The 20,642-nt window shown below is 50.0% G+C and overlaps 1 protein-coding gene across 1 annotated transcript in view; it reads left to right on the top strand.

The window, feature by feature from the left end:
- The window catches only part of NEK2 (NIMA related kinase 2), a 457,766-nt gene that overhangs the window by 115,044 nt on the left and 322,080 nt on the right, over nucleotides 1-20,642 (top strand). Inside the window, exon 4 of the mRNA XM_069608523.1 lies at nucleotides 14,863-14,945. Within this exon, the coding sequence (XP_069464624.1) occupies nucleotides 14,863-14,945 (83 nt within the window). The remainder of the gene's footprint in view (nucleotides 1-14,862; nucleotides 14,946-20,642) is intronic.

Raw genomic sequence — 20,642 nt, 5'->3', positions numbered from 1 at the left:
TGCATGGGTGTACTACTATGTATTCTTATATTCCGGAGCATGTGAATCCATGCCAGACCTAATGCTGGAGAAGGAACAAGTTACTTACCTGTAACTGTTGTTCTCCAGCATGGGTCTGGCATGGATTCACATGCGAACCCTCCCTCCTACCCCTCTGCGGCTCTTCACTTGGTCATACTGCCACTTTGCGTGCTACCAAATCTGAGGATGGCTGCCAGAGGCGGGGCTTAGGGAGAGGGCAGTCATTTGCTGGGGGCAGTATGACCCAAAGACCAGTGATTGGTTACTACTGAGAAAGATAAGAAACGAAACTGATACTGATTTTTTTTTCTTTACCGAGGATTCCCGGCCTGACAGGGAATATTCATGAGCATGTGAATCCATGCCAGACCCATGCTGGAGAACAACAGTTACAGGTAAGTAGCTTGTTCCTTCCCCCAAGATTTATCTGGGCCTACTTGTTTTAAAATAACCATTTATTTTTCGGCTCCAGTGGTCAACTACTTAATCTTCCAGGATCAGACTTTTATGCAGGAACCTCGACAATCAAACAGCCATGTCACATTCAGAACGGACAACCAGTTTCTCAGTTTAAACTGGTTTCTCGCAGTCAGGCTGAAGAAAAAAGGTGCTGCTGAGTTTTGGACTCCTCCCCGCTTCCTGTTTCACAGACACTCTGGAGCCTGGGCAGGGAATCCACAAGATTACCGATGGAGACAAAGTGCGGGCCGTGGGAAAAACCTGCGGTAAAGGTGCACCAAATTAATGAAAAGGTTCACTGCCACCAGCCATTAAAGGTAAGTTTGTCCTTGTAACATTTAGGAGAAAGGGGATTCCCAATATTCCCCCCAGCACTCCACATAAGGTGGGGGGTGCTAGTCTAACCTAATAAAATGTAAAAGGGATCCTGCGATCCTTTCTACCCTTGGGAACTGTAGTTATTACAAGTTCAACAAGAGAAAGTTAAGAGGGGACCCCCAAGGGCAACCCAGCAACAATAGGCAGTATGTGCCAAAAGTTGTCGAGGAGGATAACATAAAAAATACACTATGGAGTGCCTTCCAAATAACACCCATAAAGAGTAAAAGACTCTGCAAGTGTGGAAAAAGGTTCCAACTCCCTGAGGTACAAAGAAAAATAATCCACCAGTAAAGCAAAAACTTCAGGGGTTTACACAGGTCCGGAAGATTTCATTGCTATCAAAATCTTACCTTAACACCTTCAGTGAGTTTCTGTGGCAGCACTCGAGAGAAGGGGTCAGCTGCAAAGGATTCAGCTCACTCTAGCGGTTCTTTGTGGTTCTGACACCTTTTTCTTAGCGCCAAGAAGATATGAATATCGCTGGTTGGATTCTTTAGATTACTCTGCCCTGAACTCTTGTGAGGGGACTTCTGGTGAATAATTTCTGCCTCTGGAGGTCCACGCGGATGCCTGTAAAGTTTTAGTGAGATTCGATGTTTGCAAGACAATGTACTCGCCGATAGTCCAGGTAGCCCGGGCATTGGGGTTCTGCAGCATGGGAAAGTTGCAGGATGTCGGGGCTTGGCCCAAATTGAAGACAGTCTTGAGGCTAGTTGGTCCCACCAGCCCAAGGGAGGAAGTTGTCCTTGGCAGCACTTTCCTGTCGAGATGAAAACTGGGTTAACCCGGCTGCAGGGCTTCACCGGTAGTTGAAGGTGCTGTTGACATCCCTGCTAGTCTTCGGATTCCTTGTTCCAGTGGTCTACTCTTCCTGCAGTCCAAAAACCATCATTTTATATGCTGGAACCCAGTCATTCACTCCCATGAAGCTGTACAGTCCTGCAGGACAGCCAGCCGCCCTGTGAGAACTACAGCCAGGCACAACTATAAACCAAGGACAGTGAGGTTTCGGGAACCACCCTCACTTCCTGCTTTGCCAGACACGCCGGAGCCTGGGCGGGCTTCAGGGGTGAAGCCCGCCAAAGGCAAAACTCACAAAGGACCCAATCCTACATGAAATGACAGCAGAGCCCAGAATGAACTGACAAATAAAAAATGACGAAATAAAGACCAAGGCCATTTGGAGAAAAATGTCACCCATGGGTGCTGTACTGCAGCTGAGAAATCAGCCTGCTAGTAACCTGAACAAAAGGTGAAAGTAACCGCTGCCACCCGCCATTTAGTGTTTTTTTTTTTTTAATTTAATTTTGATTATTTTTTTAGTCGGTGTAATAGTTATAGTGGGAGAAGGAGATGCAATGTAACCCCCAGCTCCCCACATAAGGTGGTGTGCTGGACCCAGAAAATAAAAGGTAAGAACTTTTATCTTACTACTCTTAGGAACTGTAGTTTCACAAGAGAATGTAATTAAACAGAGAAGTGCAAGGGACCTCTCGGTGACACTGCACAGAAGGTGGTGGGTGTCGGAGTCAAAAACAGATGCCAGTCTTAAACATTTGGAGGCAGCCAAAACTACACAAAAGCAGTAAAAATTAAATTGTAGAAAAAGAATGAGCGAGTGGTAGAAAGGGTCCCTCAGGTTAAACGGAATTGCCACATAAACTGAACATTCTCCCTACAAAGAATAATCCAAGTTCCTTGTAACACGAGGACAGCCACTTCCTCTTGTTGTGGTAATCCAATAGCAGGGAAATGGCTCCCTTCTGCAGGTTTCTCTCCACATTCAAAATAACTTAAAATCCTAAGGGCATGGGTCTTCCTTGGGATTCGCTTAAACTGTTCTGAAAATTGGGTGCGTCTCAGATTCACAGGACACCTGGTATACTCCCCTGCAGGTTTTCTTCTTCCTTCAAATGCAATTCAAAATCCCAAGCGCATGAGTATTCCTTGGGCTTCTCTTCTGCATTTCTTTATATACACTTGACTCTGCCAAATATTCTCTCTTGTCAGGACTTTTATACAATTTGTTCCACATGCTTGATGTTGCCTGGTATACTCTCCTGCCACAACATTCACGCAATGTCTTTATACAACGTGCATTCAGTATTTTTATAATTTCATTTAGCTCGCTCTACGAAGATCCTGTATACTCCCTTACCAGATCTTAACACAATGTCCCTTTTTGTTTCTCTTTTAGTTTTCCCCAAGTCCATACTGTGGGTTCCAGACCGCTGTTTCACTGTCTGGGGCCTTTGTTCTCTTGCCCTACATTGCCTCAGTGTTCCAACCCTTTCCCTGGGCTCACTGGTTTGCTTCCTGCACTTCTGCGTCTTTCCTGCTTCCACATTGGGCGTTTCTCTGGCTCAATTCACAGGTGAGTAAATTATCATTCCATCTACTAGAATGGCGAGTCGGGAAAGTAAAGCCTTATACTTTTCAGACTAGCAGAACATTTCCATGGTAAGTAAAGTAACCTTACATATACTTTTTACCAAGAACATACATTTTGTAACTGTTCACTCTGTTACCAATCATCTTTTACAAGTATGTAAACATTTCATCACTTGTTTAAGGCAGACCCCTTTGTGCTTCTCTGAGGCAGAAGGACCCTAGTGGTCTAGTAGCCAGCTGTAGGCTGAGGGAGATAGGGCTCAGTTGCAGGCAAAGTCAGAGTTCCAGAGGAAGACTGTTCAAACTAGTAAGTATTCTACATTCAAAGTTAGTTGAGGGTCCCTTGGCCTTAGGACTCCCATCACAGGAAACGCCCCAAAGCTACACAGGAATCACAGGAGACTTAAGGTAAGTAATACTCAATCCAGCACAGTACCTCCGCACAGAAGAAGTTTGCTGCAGAAGGATTTCGGATCTGCAGCCAAAACCCCAGGCGCTGCATTCATTGTCAAGAGGACAAAAGACAGGACCCTGGATGGGCTTTTTCAGCAGAGATCGATACAGAAGGCTTCAGACAAGGGCTTCTTCGCGCCTGGATGCGGCTCTGTGAATTTGGCACCTTTTCAGGAGGACAGAAGAAGACAGAATATTGCCGGTCGGATTCCCGTAGTTTGCAAGGTCCAGCACTCTGGTGAGGGGACTTTGCGGACTCGATTCACGTCTCGATGTCTAGCAGGGTGTCCACACAGTTTCAGCAAGATTTGGAATTCGAGAGACCGTGCACCGCACAATGGCTCGAGATACCAGGGTATTGGGCTGTTGCAGCCCCACAAGGTCGCAGCACGACGTGGGATGGCTCAAAATGTAGGTCTACTGGGTCTCGCCAGGATCTGGGTCGTCGTTTTCGTAGTCCCCAAGTTGATTGGAAGGAAGGTTAACGGCAGGCTCCGGTTACACCGCAGGCTCGCCGGTCGCTGGAAATTCTCTTCTGCGTTGTCTTGATCATTCTCTTCGGTTTTGGTTCCAGTGGTCGACTACTTCAGCTTCTAGGTTTTTACTTTTATGCAGGAACCAAGCCAATCAATCAAACAGCCATGCAACATTCAAACTTGGGGGTGTGGGGGAACATGGCAGTCCTTTCAGGACAGCCAGCTACCCAGTTTGAACTGGATTCTCGCAGTCAGGCTGGAAGACAAAGGGCTGGGAAGATTTTGACTCCTCCCTCACTTCCTGCATTCAGACACTCCGGAGCCTGGGTCTGGAATCCAAGGGATTTCCTCCAAAGATAAAGTTAAAACAAAGGAATTTCCCGGCCAGGATGTCAGTGGAAGGAACAAGAAAGGACAAGGAACACTGAAATGCTGAAAACAGACTGGCTAATTTTGGTAAAATGAGCACCCATGGGTGCCTATACCGGGGCTGTGGAAACAGCCGGTGGTAAAGGTGCACCGGATTAATAAAAAGGTTTACTGCCACTAGCCATTAAAGGTAAGTTTGTCCTTGTAAAATAAATGTTACAATGTATCCCCTTTCTCCTTTTAACTGTATCTCCCCAGCACTCCTGATAAGAGGTGGGGTGCGCTGGTTTCACCTAATAAAATGTAAAAGGGATCCAAAGATCCTTTCTACCCTTACTACATGTTCTCACAAGGTTAGCCAGAGAGTTAAGTTAAAAGGGGAGCCCCAAGGGCAACCCAGCAACAAAAGGCAGTATGTGCCAAACGTTGTCAGGGTAAAATTAAAAAAGACACTTGAGTGTCTTAAAAATGACGCCCATAACAAGAGTAAAAGACTCTGCGAGCGGTCCCCACTCACTGAGGTATAGGGAAAAATAATCTACCAGTAAAGCAAAAAGTGCTGGGGTTGACACAGGTCTGGAAGATTTATCATTACTATGAAAATCCATAACACAGGAAGTCGGGTTAAAACATATTGCACTCTGCAAATGCCACTAAAATTTTAATTTCCTCCCTTATCTTCTCTCGCCTCTTCTACTGCTTCTCCTTACTCTTTGGTCTACCTATTTCACACCTGCCCCCCCTCCCCCCTCAAATCCATCTACCATTCTGCCATCCGTACCCTCTGTCTCCTCCCCTCCCGAGACTCTCTGCTTCCCTATCCTCCCTTGGCTGGCTTCCCTTTCGCTCCCAAATTAAATTTCATTTCCTCTGCTTAGTCTTCAAATCTCTCCATGATTTTGTTCCCTCTTATCTCTCTTCCCTTCTCTTTCTACACTCCCTCTTGCTCCCTTCACTCCGCTGACCACATCCTTCGCCTTGTGCCTCCTTGTTTCCACGCCTTTCAACTCCTAGCTCCCCTCCACTGGAACTCCCTACCTCTCTCAATCCGCTCCACTCCTACCTTTTCCTCATTCCGCACCTCCCTTAAATCTCTCCTTCTCCATTCTCCGCCGTGATTCCCCTCCCCCTTATCACTCCCCCTCTCCCCGTTAATCACCTTCTTCCACTCCTCCCACACCTTCTTCTTCCCTCCCTTCCTCCTACACCCTCTTCTTCCCTCCCTCCCTCCCTTCCCGCTACCCATCCCTCCCTCTTCCTCCCAGTTCTACTCCTCTACTCTCTCCTCCCCCTCTCTCTAATTGCTCTACATATTGTTTTGTTGGTCTGATTCAGTAATCTAAATTCTCCAGCATGGGGTCTGGCATGGATTCACATGCTCATGAATATTCCCCGTCGTCAGGCTGGGAATCCTCGGTAAAGAAAAAATCAGTATCAGTTTCGTTTCTGATCTGTCTTTCGTAGTAGTAACCAATCACTGATCTCTGCGTCATACTGACCACAGCCAATGACTGCCATCTCCCTAAGCCTCGCCTCTGGCAGCCATCTTCAGGTTTTTACCGCACGTTCAAGTGTTGGGAGTCCTCGTGCTTGGCTCTCAAGCTTTTACTGCGTGTTTCGCGCTTTTTCAGGTGAATTTTCACATTTTTTCGGTTAATCGAGTCTCAAGCTCCACCGTTTCTAATCCCGTTAACGGCTACCCGTTGCAGGATTTTCCTACGCCCCTCAAGGGTGAAGATTTCGTCGAATCAACCTCTTGGAGGATTCCAGAAGATTTGCGGCCTACTTCGAGATGACCCAGGACGCGAGTTTGTCACCCGGACCCAAGCTGTTTCGCAGCTGCCCTGGATGCGGGCTGCAGAATGTGTTTAAGGAGGACGAACATTCGCGATGCCTCTGTCTTCATGGGGACAAGACTCATGTAGAGAAGGCCTGCCAGTTCTGCAAGAACTTGTCGGAGCAGACCATGAGGGACCGTCGATCTCGTCTCGCCAGCTGGTTGGAGAAGGGCTCAACGGGTGAGAAGAAGAAAGGGTCCGAGCGGGCTTCTGTCTTGTGCAGGCGCCCCGGCGACGGGGGCTCAACACCAGGCCAAGCACTGCGAGTCCACTGGCTCTGGGAGCGCCGAAAGGTCAGGCTCTTCGGTCGCCAGGCAGGGCGCAGCTTCCCCGGCACTGTCAACCACGAGCCAGCGCTCCGGTTCGGGGAAGAGGAAGTCCGAGACCCCGGGCAAGCTTCAGGAGAAGCCCCGTCCGATCTCGGGAGAGGGGGAACGAGGCGTCGCCCCTCCCACTAAGGAGAAGGCCCAGGACGCACCTAAGGTTGTGAAGGCCCCTACCCAGCAGGCAAAGGCCTCTATCAAGGCGATCGCGGTGACTCTGGCCAAGCCGGCAGAGAACCCGCCAGCGGAGACTGCCTCCGGGACTAGAGTTTCCCTGCCGCCAAGGAGGGAATCCTCTTTTCAGCCCATCGTCATGGCCCCCATGATGTAACAGGGGGGGGTGCACGGTAGTCTCCTCGAGCTCGGAGTCAGCCTCGGAGGGGGAACTGAACGAGGTCGCAATGAATTTCGAAGTACAATTCGAGAAGGTTCGGTCCCGCAAGGACGATCCTCGGGAGATAACCGAGGAAGACGACTAGGGCGAGGAAGAGCAGCCTTCGCTTCCGGCGCAGCCGGAACCTAGGCCTCAGGATAGCTCAGCGGCCATTTTGTTTGCGATCCAGTCCTTATGCTCCGAGATAAGGACGAGATTACCACGGCCCAGGCCGGAGGACCCGCAACCTGGCCCGTCAGGAAGTCTTCAGAACAAAGGACGGAGGACCCAACCCTCTCCTCCGCTCGCCACCGTAAGGCCCGCAGTTCCCTCCTCATCCTCCCACGAGTCGGGAGATGACGATGCGGCGGGCTCGACGACAGGTTCTGAGGGCGACAGCGATGACGACGGAACGGGTCTCCGGTCGCACGGGCATCTCCGCCCGACGAGATTGGCTCATTCCACGCCATGATCGCCAGGGCGTCCGAATTGTTCCAGTTCTGCCCGGAGCAGCAGAAAAAGGAAGGTTTCCTCTATCAGCACCGGGAGGCCAAGAGGAAGACTGTCATCGCGGTGCCTCTAATCGATGACATCTGGGAGGAGGGCCTGTCGGTACTCAAGAACCCCTCCACGGCACCATCCAAACGGGTCCAAACGGGTCCCCGAGACCGCTCCCCTGTGCCTCAGGGCCCAACCAACGCCAGACTCGGTCGTCGTCGCAGCGGCGAAGAAGAAAGCGGTGGGGTCAGGAGCCTCAACGTCTAATTCCCCTTCGGACGGCGAGGGAAGGAAGTTGGAAGCCATGGGGCGACGGGTCATTTCGTCGGCAGCGACGATGATCAAAGCGGCCAACGCCCTGGCGATCGTGGCCCGTTACGACAGGGAGCTCTGGTTTAAGCTGGCCCCCATATTGGACTTCCTACCGGACGACAAGAGGTCCGAGGCCCTGGAAATACTTCAAGAAGGCGAGGTGGCGTCGGACCACGCCATAATGGTGGCAACCGATATTGCCGATACCGGGTTCCGCCAGCTGGGCAACGGAGTTTGCCTACGACGACGGGGTTGGCTCCGGGCGACCGACTTCCGTCAGGACGTCCAGACCAGGGTGTTGGACATGCCGTTCGACGGCAGCAACTTGTTCGGGAAGGCGGTGGACGAATCCCTCCAAGCCATAAAGACGGACACGGAGACGGCCCGCGCCCTAGGAGCCCTTCAGCAACGACGGCCCTTTCGGAGCTCCGGAGGCAGACAGGGGGCCTCCAAGGGATCCAGCGGTGGCTCGTCGTCCTACCGCCAGGCGCACGCTCCTCGTCTCAGGAGGCCTACAGGGGTCGCGGCAAGCGGGAGCGCCTCGCCACCACCTCCAAGCAGGACTGAACTGGCCGTGGCCTCTGGCCCCCACCGAAGCACCCCGGTGGGAGGCCGGCTGACGAAGTTAGTCGGCGTGTGGAAGTCCATCTCCACCGATCGTTGGGTGCTGGGTACCCTGGCAAGAGGACACTCTATCGAATTCCTGAAGAAGTGCCCTCACATTCCACCTGTGGCCAGGAAGGAAAATCACGTCCCGCAACTGCTGTTGGAAGTACGGGCGATGCTCAGGAAAGGCGCCATCGAGCCTGTCCCGAAGAGGCTCCGGGGGGGGTATACTCAAGGTACTTCCTCGTCAGGAAGAAGACGGGCGGCTGGCGCCCCATCCTGGACCTTCGTCGTTTGAACAAATACATCAGGTCACAAAAGTTCAGGATGGTCACCCTCAAGCACGTGCTGGAACAGCTGGAGGAAGGCGACTTTCTATCGTCGCTGGACCTGGAGGATGCATACTTCCACGTTCCCATCCTCAGAAGTCACCGAAAGTTCCTCAGGTTCGTCGTCCAGGGACGCCACTACCAATTCAGAGCACTGCCGTCGGATTGAAGTCGGCCCCCACGGTCTTTACCAAGTGCCTAGCACCTGTGGCGGCGCGGCTGCACCTGCAGGGGATTCACGTCTACCCTTACCTGGACGACTGGCTCATCCGCTCAAGGACGAGGGAACTCGCCTTCGAACACACTGCGAGGACCGTCCAGCTACTCACAGACCTGGGATTCGCCATAAATTACCCAAAGTCCCACCTGGTGCTGTCGCAGTTGGCCCCGTTTCTGGGAGCGAAGCTCGATACAGTGAGGCGCCTGGCGGCACCGTCGGAAGAACGGACGAAGACCATTCTGGGCAAAGTGCAGCGCCTGCTAGCCACGGACGTGGCCAGGGTGAGGTCCATTAAGTCCCTCCTGGGGATGATATCCTCTTGCATCTACCTGGTGCGCCTATGCAGACTACGGATGCGCCCTCTTCAAGAATTTCTCGACGCCCGTTGGATGCAGGCGACGGGCACCTTCGAAGACAGGGTCCCCCTCAACGTGGTGTTCCGGCGGGCGATTCAGTGGTGGGGCGTTCGAGCGCACCTCACGGCGGGCAAGGACTTTCAAACGCCGGCATACCAGGAGACGGTGACGACGGACGCTTCCCTGGAAGGTTGGGGCGCCCACACCGGAGATCTCCACGCAAGAGGCCTCTGGCTCCCGGAGGAGAAGCTCCTGCACATCAACATCCTGGAACTCCGAGCCGTGTTCTGGGCTCTCAAATCGTTCCTCCCGTCGCTCAAGGGCAAGGTGGTGCGGATTTTCACGGACAACACCACGACAATGTTTTACATACGGAAGCAGGGAGGTACCAGATCCCCAGCCCTATCCAAGGAGGCGCAGGATCTGTGGCACTGGGCGGTCGCCCAGGGGATGTTCCTGGTTCCCTTCCACCAGGCAGGAGAAAGAAACACCATCGCCGACTCGCTCAGCAGGGAGCTGCGCGCGTGCCACGAGTGGGAGCTGCGCCAGGATCAGGTGGATCAACTCTTCCGACGATGGGGCAAACCCCAAATCGACCTATTCGCAACAGCGACGAACTCAAAGTGCCAGAGGTTCGCCAGCAGGTTTCCCCAGCCGAGAAGCATGGGCGATGCATTCACTTTCCCCTGGGACGGCCTATACCTGTATGCATTCCCTCCGTTGCTGCTTCGACTCATCAACCAGCTCAAGAGGTCCAGGTGCAGGATGATCCTCGTTGCACCGGCGTGGCCGAGGCAGATCTGGTTCCCGGTACCTTCTGGACTTGTCAACGTCCCCATCTATCAAGCTGTCGGCGGACGCGGATCTTCTCTCCAGAGAAGGAGGCGCCATCTTCCACCCCGACCCGGCGTCGCTGAACCTGCAGGCTTGGCTCCTGCAGCGCTAGAGTTTGGAGGGTACGATATACCGGCCGACTGCAGAGAGGTTCTTGCAAAGGCCAGCGCGTCCTCTACTCTCAAATGCTACGGTCACAAGTGGAAGAGGTTCTCTATCTGGTGCCGAGCACAGAAGATCAACCCCCTACGGATTACGGCCCCTCAAGTGCTGCCGTACCTGCTATCGCTGGCAAAGGCTGGGCTAGCCCATGCCTCCATTAAGATTAATCTGGCGGCGATCTCCAGATATACCAGAACCACAGGACGGACGTCCCTGTGGTCCCATCGACTGGTGAAAGAGTTTATGAAAGGACTGTTCCGGTCGTTCCCGCCGGTGAAGGCCCCGGCCCCGGCGTGGGAACTTAACGTGGTGCTGACTAGGCTCATGGGGCCCCCATTCGAGCCGATGCACCCCGCACCGATGAAGTTTGTGTCGTGGACGACCATTTCTGGTGGCCATTACCTCCGCGCGACGAGTGGGCGAGATCCAGGCCTTATCCTGCAAAGCACCGTACTTGGCTTTCCATGCCTTGAGGGTGGTGCTTAGGACGCACCCCTCCTTTATGCCCAAGGTGCCGTCTGACTTCCATCTTAACGAGCCCCTGTTACCTGTTTTCGTCCCGTCTCCTTCGTCGCCGGCCGAGAGGACTTTGCACTCGCTGGATGTGGCTAGAGCGCTGAAGTTCTACGTGGACAGCATGAAGAGTTTTCGGAGGACATCACAGCTGTTTGTGAACTTTGGACCTGTGAATCAAGGGAAGGCTCTCTCGAAGTCTTCTATTTCCAGATGGCTCTCCGGCTGCATCATGCACTGCCACCGGTTGGCTAACCGACCTCTGCCAGGCCGTCCGAGAGCCCATTCGACCAGAGCGATCGCTGCTACTACGGCGTTCCTATCTGGTGTGCCCCTGCTGGACATCTGCAGGGCTGCTACGTGGAGGTCGACGCACACCTTCACGAGATTCTACTGCGTCGATCGGGATTCCAGGGAGGAGTCCAGAGTCGGCCAAGCAGTGCTGCGCAATCTGTTCGCTTAAGGTGAGCCTGGTGAGGAGGTAAGAGATGCTTAATGTTGAGTTGTTGTATTGATTAATGTTGAGCCTTTGCTACCTCCCGTGGTTGTGCATGTGTGTACTGCTATGTATTCTTATATTCATGAGCATGTGAATCCATGCCAGACCCCATGCTGGAGAAGGAGCAAGTTACTTACCTGTAACTGTTGTTCTCCAGCATGGGTCTGGCATGGATTCACATGCGAACCCTCCCGCCTACCCCTCTGCGGCTCTTCACTTGGTCATACTGCCACTTCACGTGCTACCAAATCTGAAGATGGCTGACAGAGGCGGGGCTTAGGGAGATGGCAGTCATTGGCTGTGGTCAGTATGACACAGAGATCAGTGATTGGTTACTACTACGAAAGACAGATCAGAAACGAAACTGATACTGATTTTTTTTTTTTCTTTACCGAGGATTCCCAGCCTGACGACTGGGAATATTCATGAGCATGTGAATCCATGCCAGACCCATGCTGGAGAACAACAGTTACAGGTAAGTAACTTGTTCCTTATTTACTTCTATTGTTACTGTTAATTTATCGTTAAATGTACCCTGTTAAAATGTGCAGCGCTTTGGCGTAAAGCGCTATATAAACCTAATAAATAAAAATGCAAAAATCTGTCCAGATCCCACACTAGCTGTGTATCTGGTCTGAATTAAAAAAAAAAAAACCTGCGGTGATAACAAAAACAAAAAAACTATCATAGTTCAATACTGTCCTCCTTTCCTCTTTTCGTTTATGGGTTTCCACTCTCCTACAGTATGCAACTATGAAACTTGGGATCTTGCATATGTTTGGTATCATCTTTGTTCGCATGAATCCATTGTTGGAAGGATTGCTAAGTGATGGCTGGAATGTAGGAAGCTTTTTGAGTTTGTTGCCACCCACACTTCAGTTGAGGCTATATGTTAGGCGAGATTGTATGTAGTAACCCTGTGGGGGACTACACCAGCTTTGTCCGCTTGGTAATGGGTAACGCAACCCTTTGGTATAGGCCTGTACTACACAAGTTGGTAGTGTGACTGAGCAGTCGGGCTCATCTCAATAGGGGTCATTGTGAGCTGTAGGGTTGCAACCTAGTGTTATTCAAATAACACTTATACTCGAGGTTTCTTGATGAAATAACTATTAATTTAACAGTCAGTGTTAAAATAAGCCTTCTTTAGAAGGGAGCCATTGCCAACTATAAAAATACACTTCAAAATACCCTCCTTCAGTTCAATAAAGTAAGTAGATACCCTTTTGGGATGGCACACAGATTTCCTGCACCCTGAGGTGACTTCAATAGCTAGGATACTGTGGACATTAATAGATTACTTTCCACACTTAAATGATAATACTGAAGTTGTGGCAAAAAGGAAAAGGTTAGGGAAGGAAACCATGGGTAACCAGTATCTCAAAACAGGTAAGCACTTTTGAACACCCATCCCGCCTTACCCCCCGCCCAATGCAATGTAGAGTAATCCTTTCCCAGCTATACAAGTAAAGTATGTATGACTTTTCGGAGAGACAGTTAAACACAAAGTCCAAGGTTTTAGAAGAGTCTTCAGGGACCCAGGACAGCCAATGTCAGTTGAGCAAAATCTAGGGAAGCTGAGGCACTTCTTGAAGGTAGGTAAAGTCTTGCACAATGTTATAGAGCGTTTTGTTACAAAAGGAATCGATGTTGGGCCACAAGCTGGGAGGCTTGTGAAGGGCAAAGCTGCAAGCAACTCTGCAAAAGGCAGCAAATGCAAGTCTCAACTGAGCAAGCAAGCTATACAAACAAGAGGCATGTACCCCTTTGTTCACAGTACCTTAGGTCTGAAGAAATTGGTTCCAGCTGGCTTCTGTTCCAGTTGTAGTATGGCAGATCCTGTTGTTCCTGGGCTTCAGTCGTGGGGACAAGGAGGATGTCTGGCGACTACTGCACTATGATTCGAAGGTTGATGGCAGCAATGGGCACAGTTCAGATCAATGGCACTTTGCGGTTTCAGCTACTCGCAAAGAGCACCACTGCGGTTCTTGGAGACCTCGTTTCCTTGCTTCTGGGGTCCAGCAATCTGAGGTTGCTCGTGCTTGGTTAGCCCTGCTTCGAGGTAGTCCGGAGGATCTTCCTGGAGCTCGGGTCCGGCTTAATAACGATGCAGTCGATTCTGGTGTTCCTGTCCCCTGGTACTCGGTTCCTGCAGCAGCAATGGAAGTACAGCCAGCAGAGAGGGGTTTCAGTTGATTTCGTCTTGGGGTCGATTGGTCCCACCAACCCAAGGGGAGAAGTCGTACTTTCCGGGCTTCTCCTGTTGTCAAAATAGGAGCTTCAGCACTGCAGCAGGGATTCACAGGGCAAACCAACAGTCCATGAGATGCAGCAAGCTTCTCTTCCAGTTTCTTTCTTCGGTTTCTTCATCCAGTGGTCGACTCTGCCTTCCTTGCAAAAAAACCTCATCTTTTATGCAAGTCGTTCCCATTCATTCGAAGCCTAGCTGTCACTCACACAGCAGGGTGCTGTCTTACAAGGACAGCCAACCGGCCAATTACCTTTGGGTGCATTCCTGTAACCAAGGAGACTAAGCACAGGGAGTGTCGAACCTCCCTCGCTTCCAGCTCTGCCAGACACCCTGGAGCCAGAGGCAGACTTCACCAGTAAACCCAGGCAAAGACCAAACTAAAAAAGGGAACAAATCTGGTTTGGCGCGCAGAGTAAATATCAAGGACCTTTCCAACAAGAAATGGCGAAAAAAGATGACCGAGGCCATTTTGACAAAATGGGTGCTATACTGTTGCTGCGAGCGCGGCCCGTGGCACAAACGCACAATAGTAGGAAAAAATAAACCTCTGCCACCAGCCATTCATTGTAGAAAGGGTAACATAAAAATGTTATACGACAAGTTAGACAAAGGGGGATAATAAGTAACACCTCCAGAACCCTATTGTAAGACAGTATGTGCTGGGTCTATAAAGAGGAAAATGTAAGTAAAGTCAATTTCTCTTTACTACTCTTAGGGGGGAGGGGGAGACAGTAGTTATCCAAGAGAAGGTATTTAAACCTTAGAAGACATCCAAAGGATTTCTCTGTGACACTGCATTGAGGGTGCTGTGTGTCACAATGTAAAAAGATAACGAGAGTTCAAATCAAATAACAATGCATGAGAGTGGGGAAAAAGGTCTCACTCTCCATGCTAAAAATTTAAAGCCATATGTCCAGCAAAGGGTAGAAGGGAATTAGCACATTTTTGAGAATTCTCCCTAACACTATGAAATACACTGGGCTTCTAATGTTGGTGTGAAATCAGCTGAATAATGGATATTTTTTTAAGTGCGCAAGAATGTAGCAGTATCCTATCTAGAAACTATTCCAGGAATGTCAATTTTCATGTTGGCTTTGCTGTAGTAAGTCTCTCCATAGATGTTTAATTCTTTTCAGAATATGGTTTGCATAATGTTGGTCCAAGTTACTCCAGTTCATTTTGACTTTTGCATTTTTAGGAACAAATGAATTATGAGGCCTACAACGAGAAGTCTGACATCTGGTCCCTGGGATGTCTGCTTTATGAGTTATGTTCTCTGACGTAAGTATTTGTTGAGGAGCAACCTTTTTAATTAATGGCCTATTCTTTCAGGCCCCTTTGGACATGGTGTCTTTGTTTCTAAAATTTTGCAGCAAGATAAGTCAATATTACAAAACATCTGTAGATCTTTTGGCAATGAAGTGTCATTAAAATATGAATATATAACTAGCATTTATTCTTGATCTTTTTGGCCTCCTGATTTGAAACCAATCTCTTACAGGGGAAGTTCCTTTGTTAATAATATTGGGGTTTGGCGGAAACGCTAGCATTGTGGGTATCGTATTTCCAAAATGAAAATTGATTTGTCCTTTTGGCTAATTTAAAAACAGTGCAATTCAAAATTGTGAATTTTCTTTAATGGGTTGTCCCCTTTCGCGGCACATTCTTTTGTTGTGAACTGACCGAGATGGCCGCAAGAGTACACCAATCTCGGAGTTAAGGGGTTATTTGTTTTATCAAGGTGCTTGCTGGTTCTCTTTTCATTCTCATGCCGAGGTGTCCCTCAGCTCTTAAATAATGGTCTGACAAAGTGATGACGTAAAGGAAAGAACTCCATCTTGGAACAATTTAGGTGCTCCCTGACCTAAAAGTTCCAAAAGTAGTAGTCTCTATAGATAAATGCCTTTCGAATACTCCGTACCCCACTTGGACTGCTATTTCCACGCCCTCCTGTTCCTCTCAAACTTTCTACTCTCTCCAATGTTCCTCTTTACTTTCACACCACTCTCTTCTTTTGAATAGATTGTGTCCTCCCACGTATTCCTTATCTTTGATGAATCCATTTTCAGCTTGCTGGCTTTGGCACATTTTTTTTCAGTACAGGGCACTGCGCATCGGTGTCCCTCGAAGGCATCCGTATCGGTGCCGACATCACCACCGATATAAATAGCCTCGCTCAGTTCCGTTTTTCCGCACTTCGTAAGCCTCGGAGATGCAACGCTTGGTTCCTCACTGAATCTTTCCAAAACTTTGATTTTCTTGAAAACTTCAAATCTGCGAATGCTTCTTCGTCCGCTTCGATGCCACGATCCGGTTTAAAAAATAAAATGCTGGGATTGTGGAAAAAAGATGTTGTTCACCGAACCTCAGTCTGCCTGTGGTGCCTGGGCCCAGAGCACCCGTGCTCGGAGTGTGATGAATGTATGTCCATGTCGGCGAAAGCCTGGATGGAGCGTAGGGGAGCTGGAAAAAGGTAAGACCATTAAACCTTCTACCCATTCGAAATTGTCCTCAGCCGGGTCGAGACATTCGTCGTCTCGTCATCTGAGTAAACCTTCACGCTCGAGAGGTTCTCGCCTCGCATCCAGATTGAGACATACCAAGAAGAGGTGCTACAGAGCACCTTCCTCTTCATCTTCCAATTCACCAGAAAGGACCACCGGCCCCACAAACACAGCTCTCCAGTTAAGTGTGAAACATTTCACAAAAAAATGCTAAGGGTCTTCAAGAACTTGGCCTTGTCCCCCTCTGAGATGCCTAGATGTGATGCCCTGGGTGAAAACCCCGAAAAAGAAACTGTTGTCTACCTCTGTATTGTACCAAAATGTCACTCATTTGTGCGCACCCGCTGTTACTGCGACTTTGGAGGTGCACAAAATGAGGGTGGTGACATTTACTGCGCCCAAGCAGAGTGGGGGTTGTGGAGGTGTCCCCGCTCTACTTGGGTGCAGTAACGGGGGTCAGGGGTTGCAGGGATGTCCCCACTTATTATTTCGGAAAGTAGGGACACGTAAGAAAAAAAGAAAAGCTCCCTGCGGCGTTGGCTCCAACCCACGTTAGTGGGAGGAGCTGACACAGCAGGGATCGCAGAGTGCGGGCGGCACACTTCTGCGTGTGCCGCCCTTAAGGTAAGTGGGGGGAGGGTGGTGAGAGGTAATGCCGGCCAGGGGAAGCAGGCACAGTGATCCATATGATCACTGTGCCGTGCCGTAACTGGTGTCCGCATTTTCGGCCAGTGCAGTTACGGGGGCGCACTGATCACATAGATCCGTCTAGCTCAGCAAATAAAAATCCTCAAGCGTCACAAACCCTTGAGTAGCGATGAGCCCTTCGCACAAGACTGTCATCGACAGTGCTTTCGACGCAGAAAACAACGCCATCGATGCCGTTCAAACAGACTATGAAGGGAAGTCATCGAAACCTCATGCCCCGACTTTGCCAACCGCACCCAAGGCTTCGAGGGATCCTTCGAAGGCGTCCAAACACACTTTGACTCCATTGACGACATTGAGCAGAATTCAGATTCTCTCGACTACATCGAGGCCATACTCCAGTATGTCGATGCCGTTTGCGAGTTTGTCGAACTATGACGTCTACATCGACTACTACAACCCTATCTCAAGCAGTGTCGACCAGTTTGGCTCCCTCATCACTTGAAATGGGTTTTACTCCTTACCCACGCTCTGACTACTTCAGAGCTTTGTCCTCTATTTATGGGGAAGGGGAAGACTCTAATGCAATGCCTTTTGGCTTACAATCTACAAGAAATCCTATTCCAGAGGAGCTAATATCCAAGGAAGTCAGATTGAAAGATCTTCAGGAGTCTTTACAGGATGCCAGTGGCATAGATACCTCCCCAGAGGCAGACTTCGGCAGACCAGAACCTGGGGAGCATGCAGAGATGTCTTATAGATTTCACATGGCTAGAATTATGGAGTTTATGGGGTGGTCAACACCTGCACCCTCTTTTCACCAAGATTACTTAACAGACATCTTGCATAAGGGACCTCAAGAAGACCCTATAGTTCCTTTTCATGCAGTAGTACAGAGAAAGATAACTGCAAATTGGGAAACGCCGGATGTTACCCACGCAGTAAACAAAGTGCTCTGCGAAATACAGAACGCTGGCCTCTGAACCTCTGTACCTAACTAAGCATCCAACCCCAGAGACCCCAGAGAGCTTGGTAGTACAGGCTGCGCCTTCGTCAGGCAGGCAGTCGGCGTAGCCCACCATACCACAAGATGGGGACGAAAAAAAAATTGACGCCATGGCCAAAAAGGTCTTCTAGCGAGATTCAGCCACAGCCTTTGGGAGTGCTTTTCATAGGCAGCTGACCGTCTCACAGAAGGGGAGGAATGAGACACATTCTTGAATATCACCGAGGACGAGAAGAATGCGATGTGCAAGGCCCTCCAAACAGGTCTCGACTCTGCTGACAGCATCAGCAGAGCCATGGCGGCCATTACCACAATCCGCAGATTTGCGTGGTTGCGGAAATCTGGTTTTGCTCCTGATGTACAAGCCAGACTTCTAAATATGCCCTTTGACGGCACTTCTCTATTTGGCAAGAAAGCTGATGACAGTTTGGACAACTTGCAAACCTCAAACGGCAGCCAAATCCCTTGGGGCTGCAATTCATCAAACTCCAAACCGCCCCACAGGTACGTCCTGGAGGGGAATGCCCTTTAGTTTTTACTCAGCATTCGGCAGCCAGCTCAAAGGGGCCAGAACGATTTACCTGTGGTGGACGGGTCAAAGGTACAAAGTCTGCATCAGTAAGTGCTGCCTTACCCTCAGCATCTGCGTCAGCTGCTCCAAAACCCCTCTGAGGTCTCTCCACACAAAATGCCAGTAGGAGGCAGGTTAACTCAACATCTGACAGAATGGCAGGCTATTACGTCAGATGCCTGGGCATTGGAGACCATTGCCCAAGGTTACTGCCTGCCTTTCCTCCACACTCCTCAGTCATCCACCGGAGAGCAACTCTTTGAAGTTTCCAGACCCGCTCCTTATGGAGGAGATTTTAGACCTGCTAGAGAAAGGTGCCATAGAATAGATACCTGTAGCGGAGAGGAACAAGGGTTGGTACCCCCCATCCCCCACTCCCCCCCCCCCCCTCCCCCCACTTCCTAATTCCAAAAAAGGATGGAGGATTGAGACCCATCTTGGAACAAATTCCTCAGGAAGGACAAGTTCAAGAGTTCAAGATGGCAACCCTTTGTCAGATCCTTCAGGCCCTCTAATTTCAGGATTGGTTGGTATCTCTGGACCTTCAGGATGCTTATTTTCATGTGCCTATACATCTCAAGCACAGAAAGTACCTGAGGGTTCGCCATTGGCAGTTCTCACTTTCGGGTTCTGCCATTTGAGCTGACCTCCGCCCAGAAGGTCTGAACAAAGTTAATGGCGGTCGTGGCACAAGTCTAAGGAGGGGAGGGATTCATGTCTACCCCTACCTGGATGACTGGTTGATCAGAGCAGTGTCCCCGGAACAAGCTCAGATTCATCTAGATTATGTTTGCCACTTCCTGGGAAAAGCCTCGCCACCAGCGATGAGGGCTCGGATATTCTACAGATGGTGATCAGATTTTAAAATGGCGAGCGTCTACCAGCCTTCGTTTTGGTTTTTTTTTTTTTTTTTTTTTTTTTTTGAGGTTGCTCTGCCTCATGGCATTCTGCATTTTTATAGCGCCTGAGGCTCGCCTGAGAATATGATCCCTCCAGTGGGCGCTAAGGACCCAGTGGTCGCAATTATCAGGAAGTATGTTGGATCTCCTACAAATCCCGAACAGAGTAGCACGAGACCTCCAGTGGTGGGCCTGTCGGGAGAACATCTTGAAAGGAGAACCGTTTTGGCAACCGTGGCCAGAGATGACCGTAGTCACGGACGTCTCACTCACGGGGTGGGGAGCCCATACCAACGACTTAACAGTCAGTGGTCGTTGGTCTCCATCAGAGACAAGACTACACATCAACCTGCTAGAGCTGAGAGCAATCGGGCTAGGACTGAAAGCTTTTCTGCCATCAGTACAGGGAAAACATTATCTGATAATGATGGACAACACAGTGGCCATGCACTACCTCAACAAAAGAGGAGGCGTAGGGTCACTACCACTGTGCAGAGAGGCAATGCAGCTCTGGTTCTGGGCAATTCAAGAAGGAATCTCTCTATCAGCAGTTCACCTAGACGTAGAGAAGATCACCGCGGCGGGCGCTCTGAGCAGGCAGACAGTCTCCCACGAGTGGGAACTAGCTCAGGAAGTCCTTCAAGAGATCTTCACCCTTTAGGGAACCCCTCGGGTAGATCTGTTTGCAACGAGTGTCAACAAGAAATGCGATGATACTGCTCAAGGGAATTTCCTCCGAGAGGAGCTCTAGGAGATGCGTTTGTGGTGGACTGGGAGTTTCCACTTCTTTGCACGTTTCCTCCAGTCCCCGTCATTCCTCACGTAATAAGGCTGCTCAGAAGATTCCGGAAACCCATGGTTCTAATTGCCCCTGATTGGGCCAGGAGAACGTGGCACCTGGATCTTCTAGACATGTCCATCTGTCCTCTGATTCGTCTTCCACAAAGAGAGGATCTTCTCTCGCAAGAGGAAGGTGGGGTTCTCCATCCGGATATCAGGGCTCTCAACCTTCACGCTTGGTTTCTGAAAGGTTGAGAGACAAAGATTTGGACCTCCCGGATGATGTAATGGAGGTGTTGCTCTGTGGCCAGAAGGCTAGCAACTAAATCTTTATACTGCTTCCGTTGGAACAAATCCTGCAGCTGGTGTAGACATGAGGATAATTAACCTTTTTTCATGCAGTACACCAATGGTGTTCTCTTTCCTGCTATACTTGGCAAATTCAGGACTTCAAGTTGGCACAATCAAGGATTACCTCGTCACGCTATCAATCTTTAAACGCACGGCTGAGGAACCTTCATATTTCAAATTCTCTAGCCATTCAGTTTCTGAAAGGGTTGACTAATGTGA

Source organism: Ambystoma mexicanum, chromosome 4q (assembly GCF_040938575.1).
Source record: "Ambystoma mexicanum isolate Mex_15411 chromosome 4q, UKY_AmexF1_1, whole genome shotgun sequence".
Taxonomy (NCBI): Eukaryota; Metazoa; Chordata; class Amphibia; order Caudata; family Ambystomatidae; genus Ambystoma; species Ambystoma mexicanum.
The sequence above is the reverse complement of the archived record's forward strand: the minus strand, read 5'-3'. Positions and strand labels throughout refer to the sequence as shown.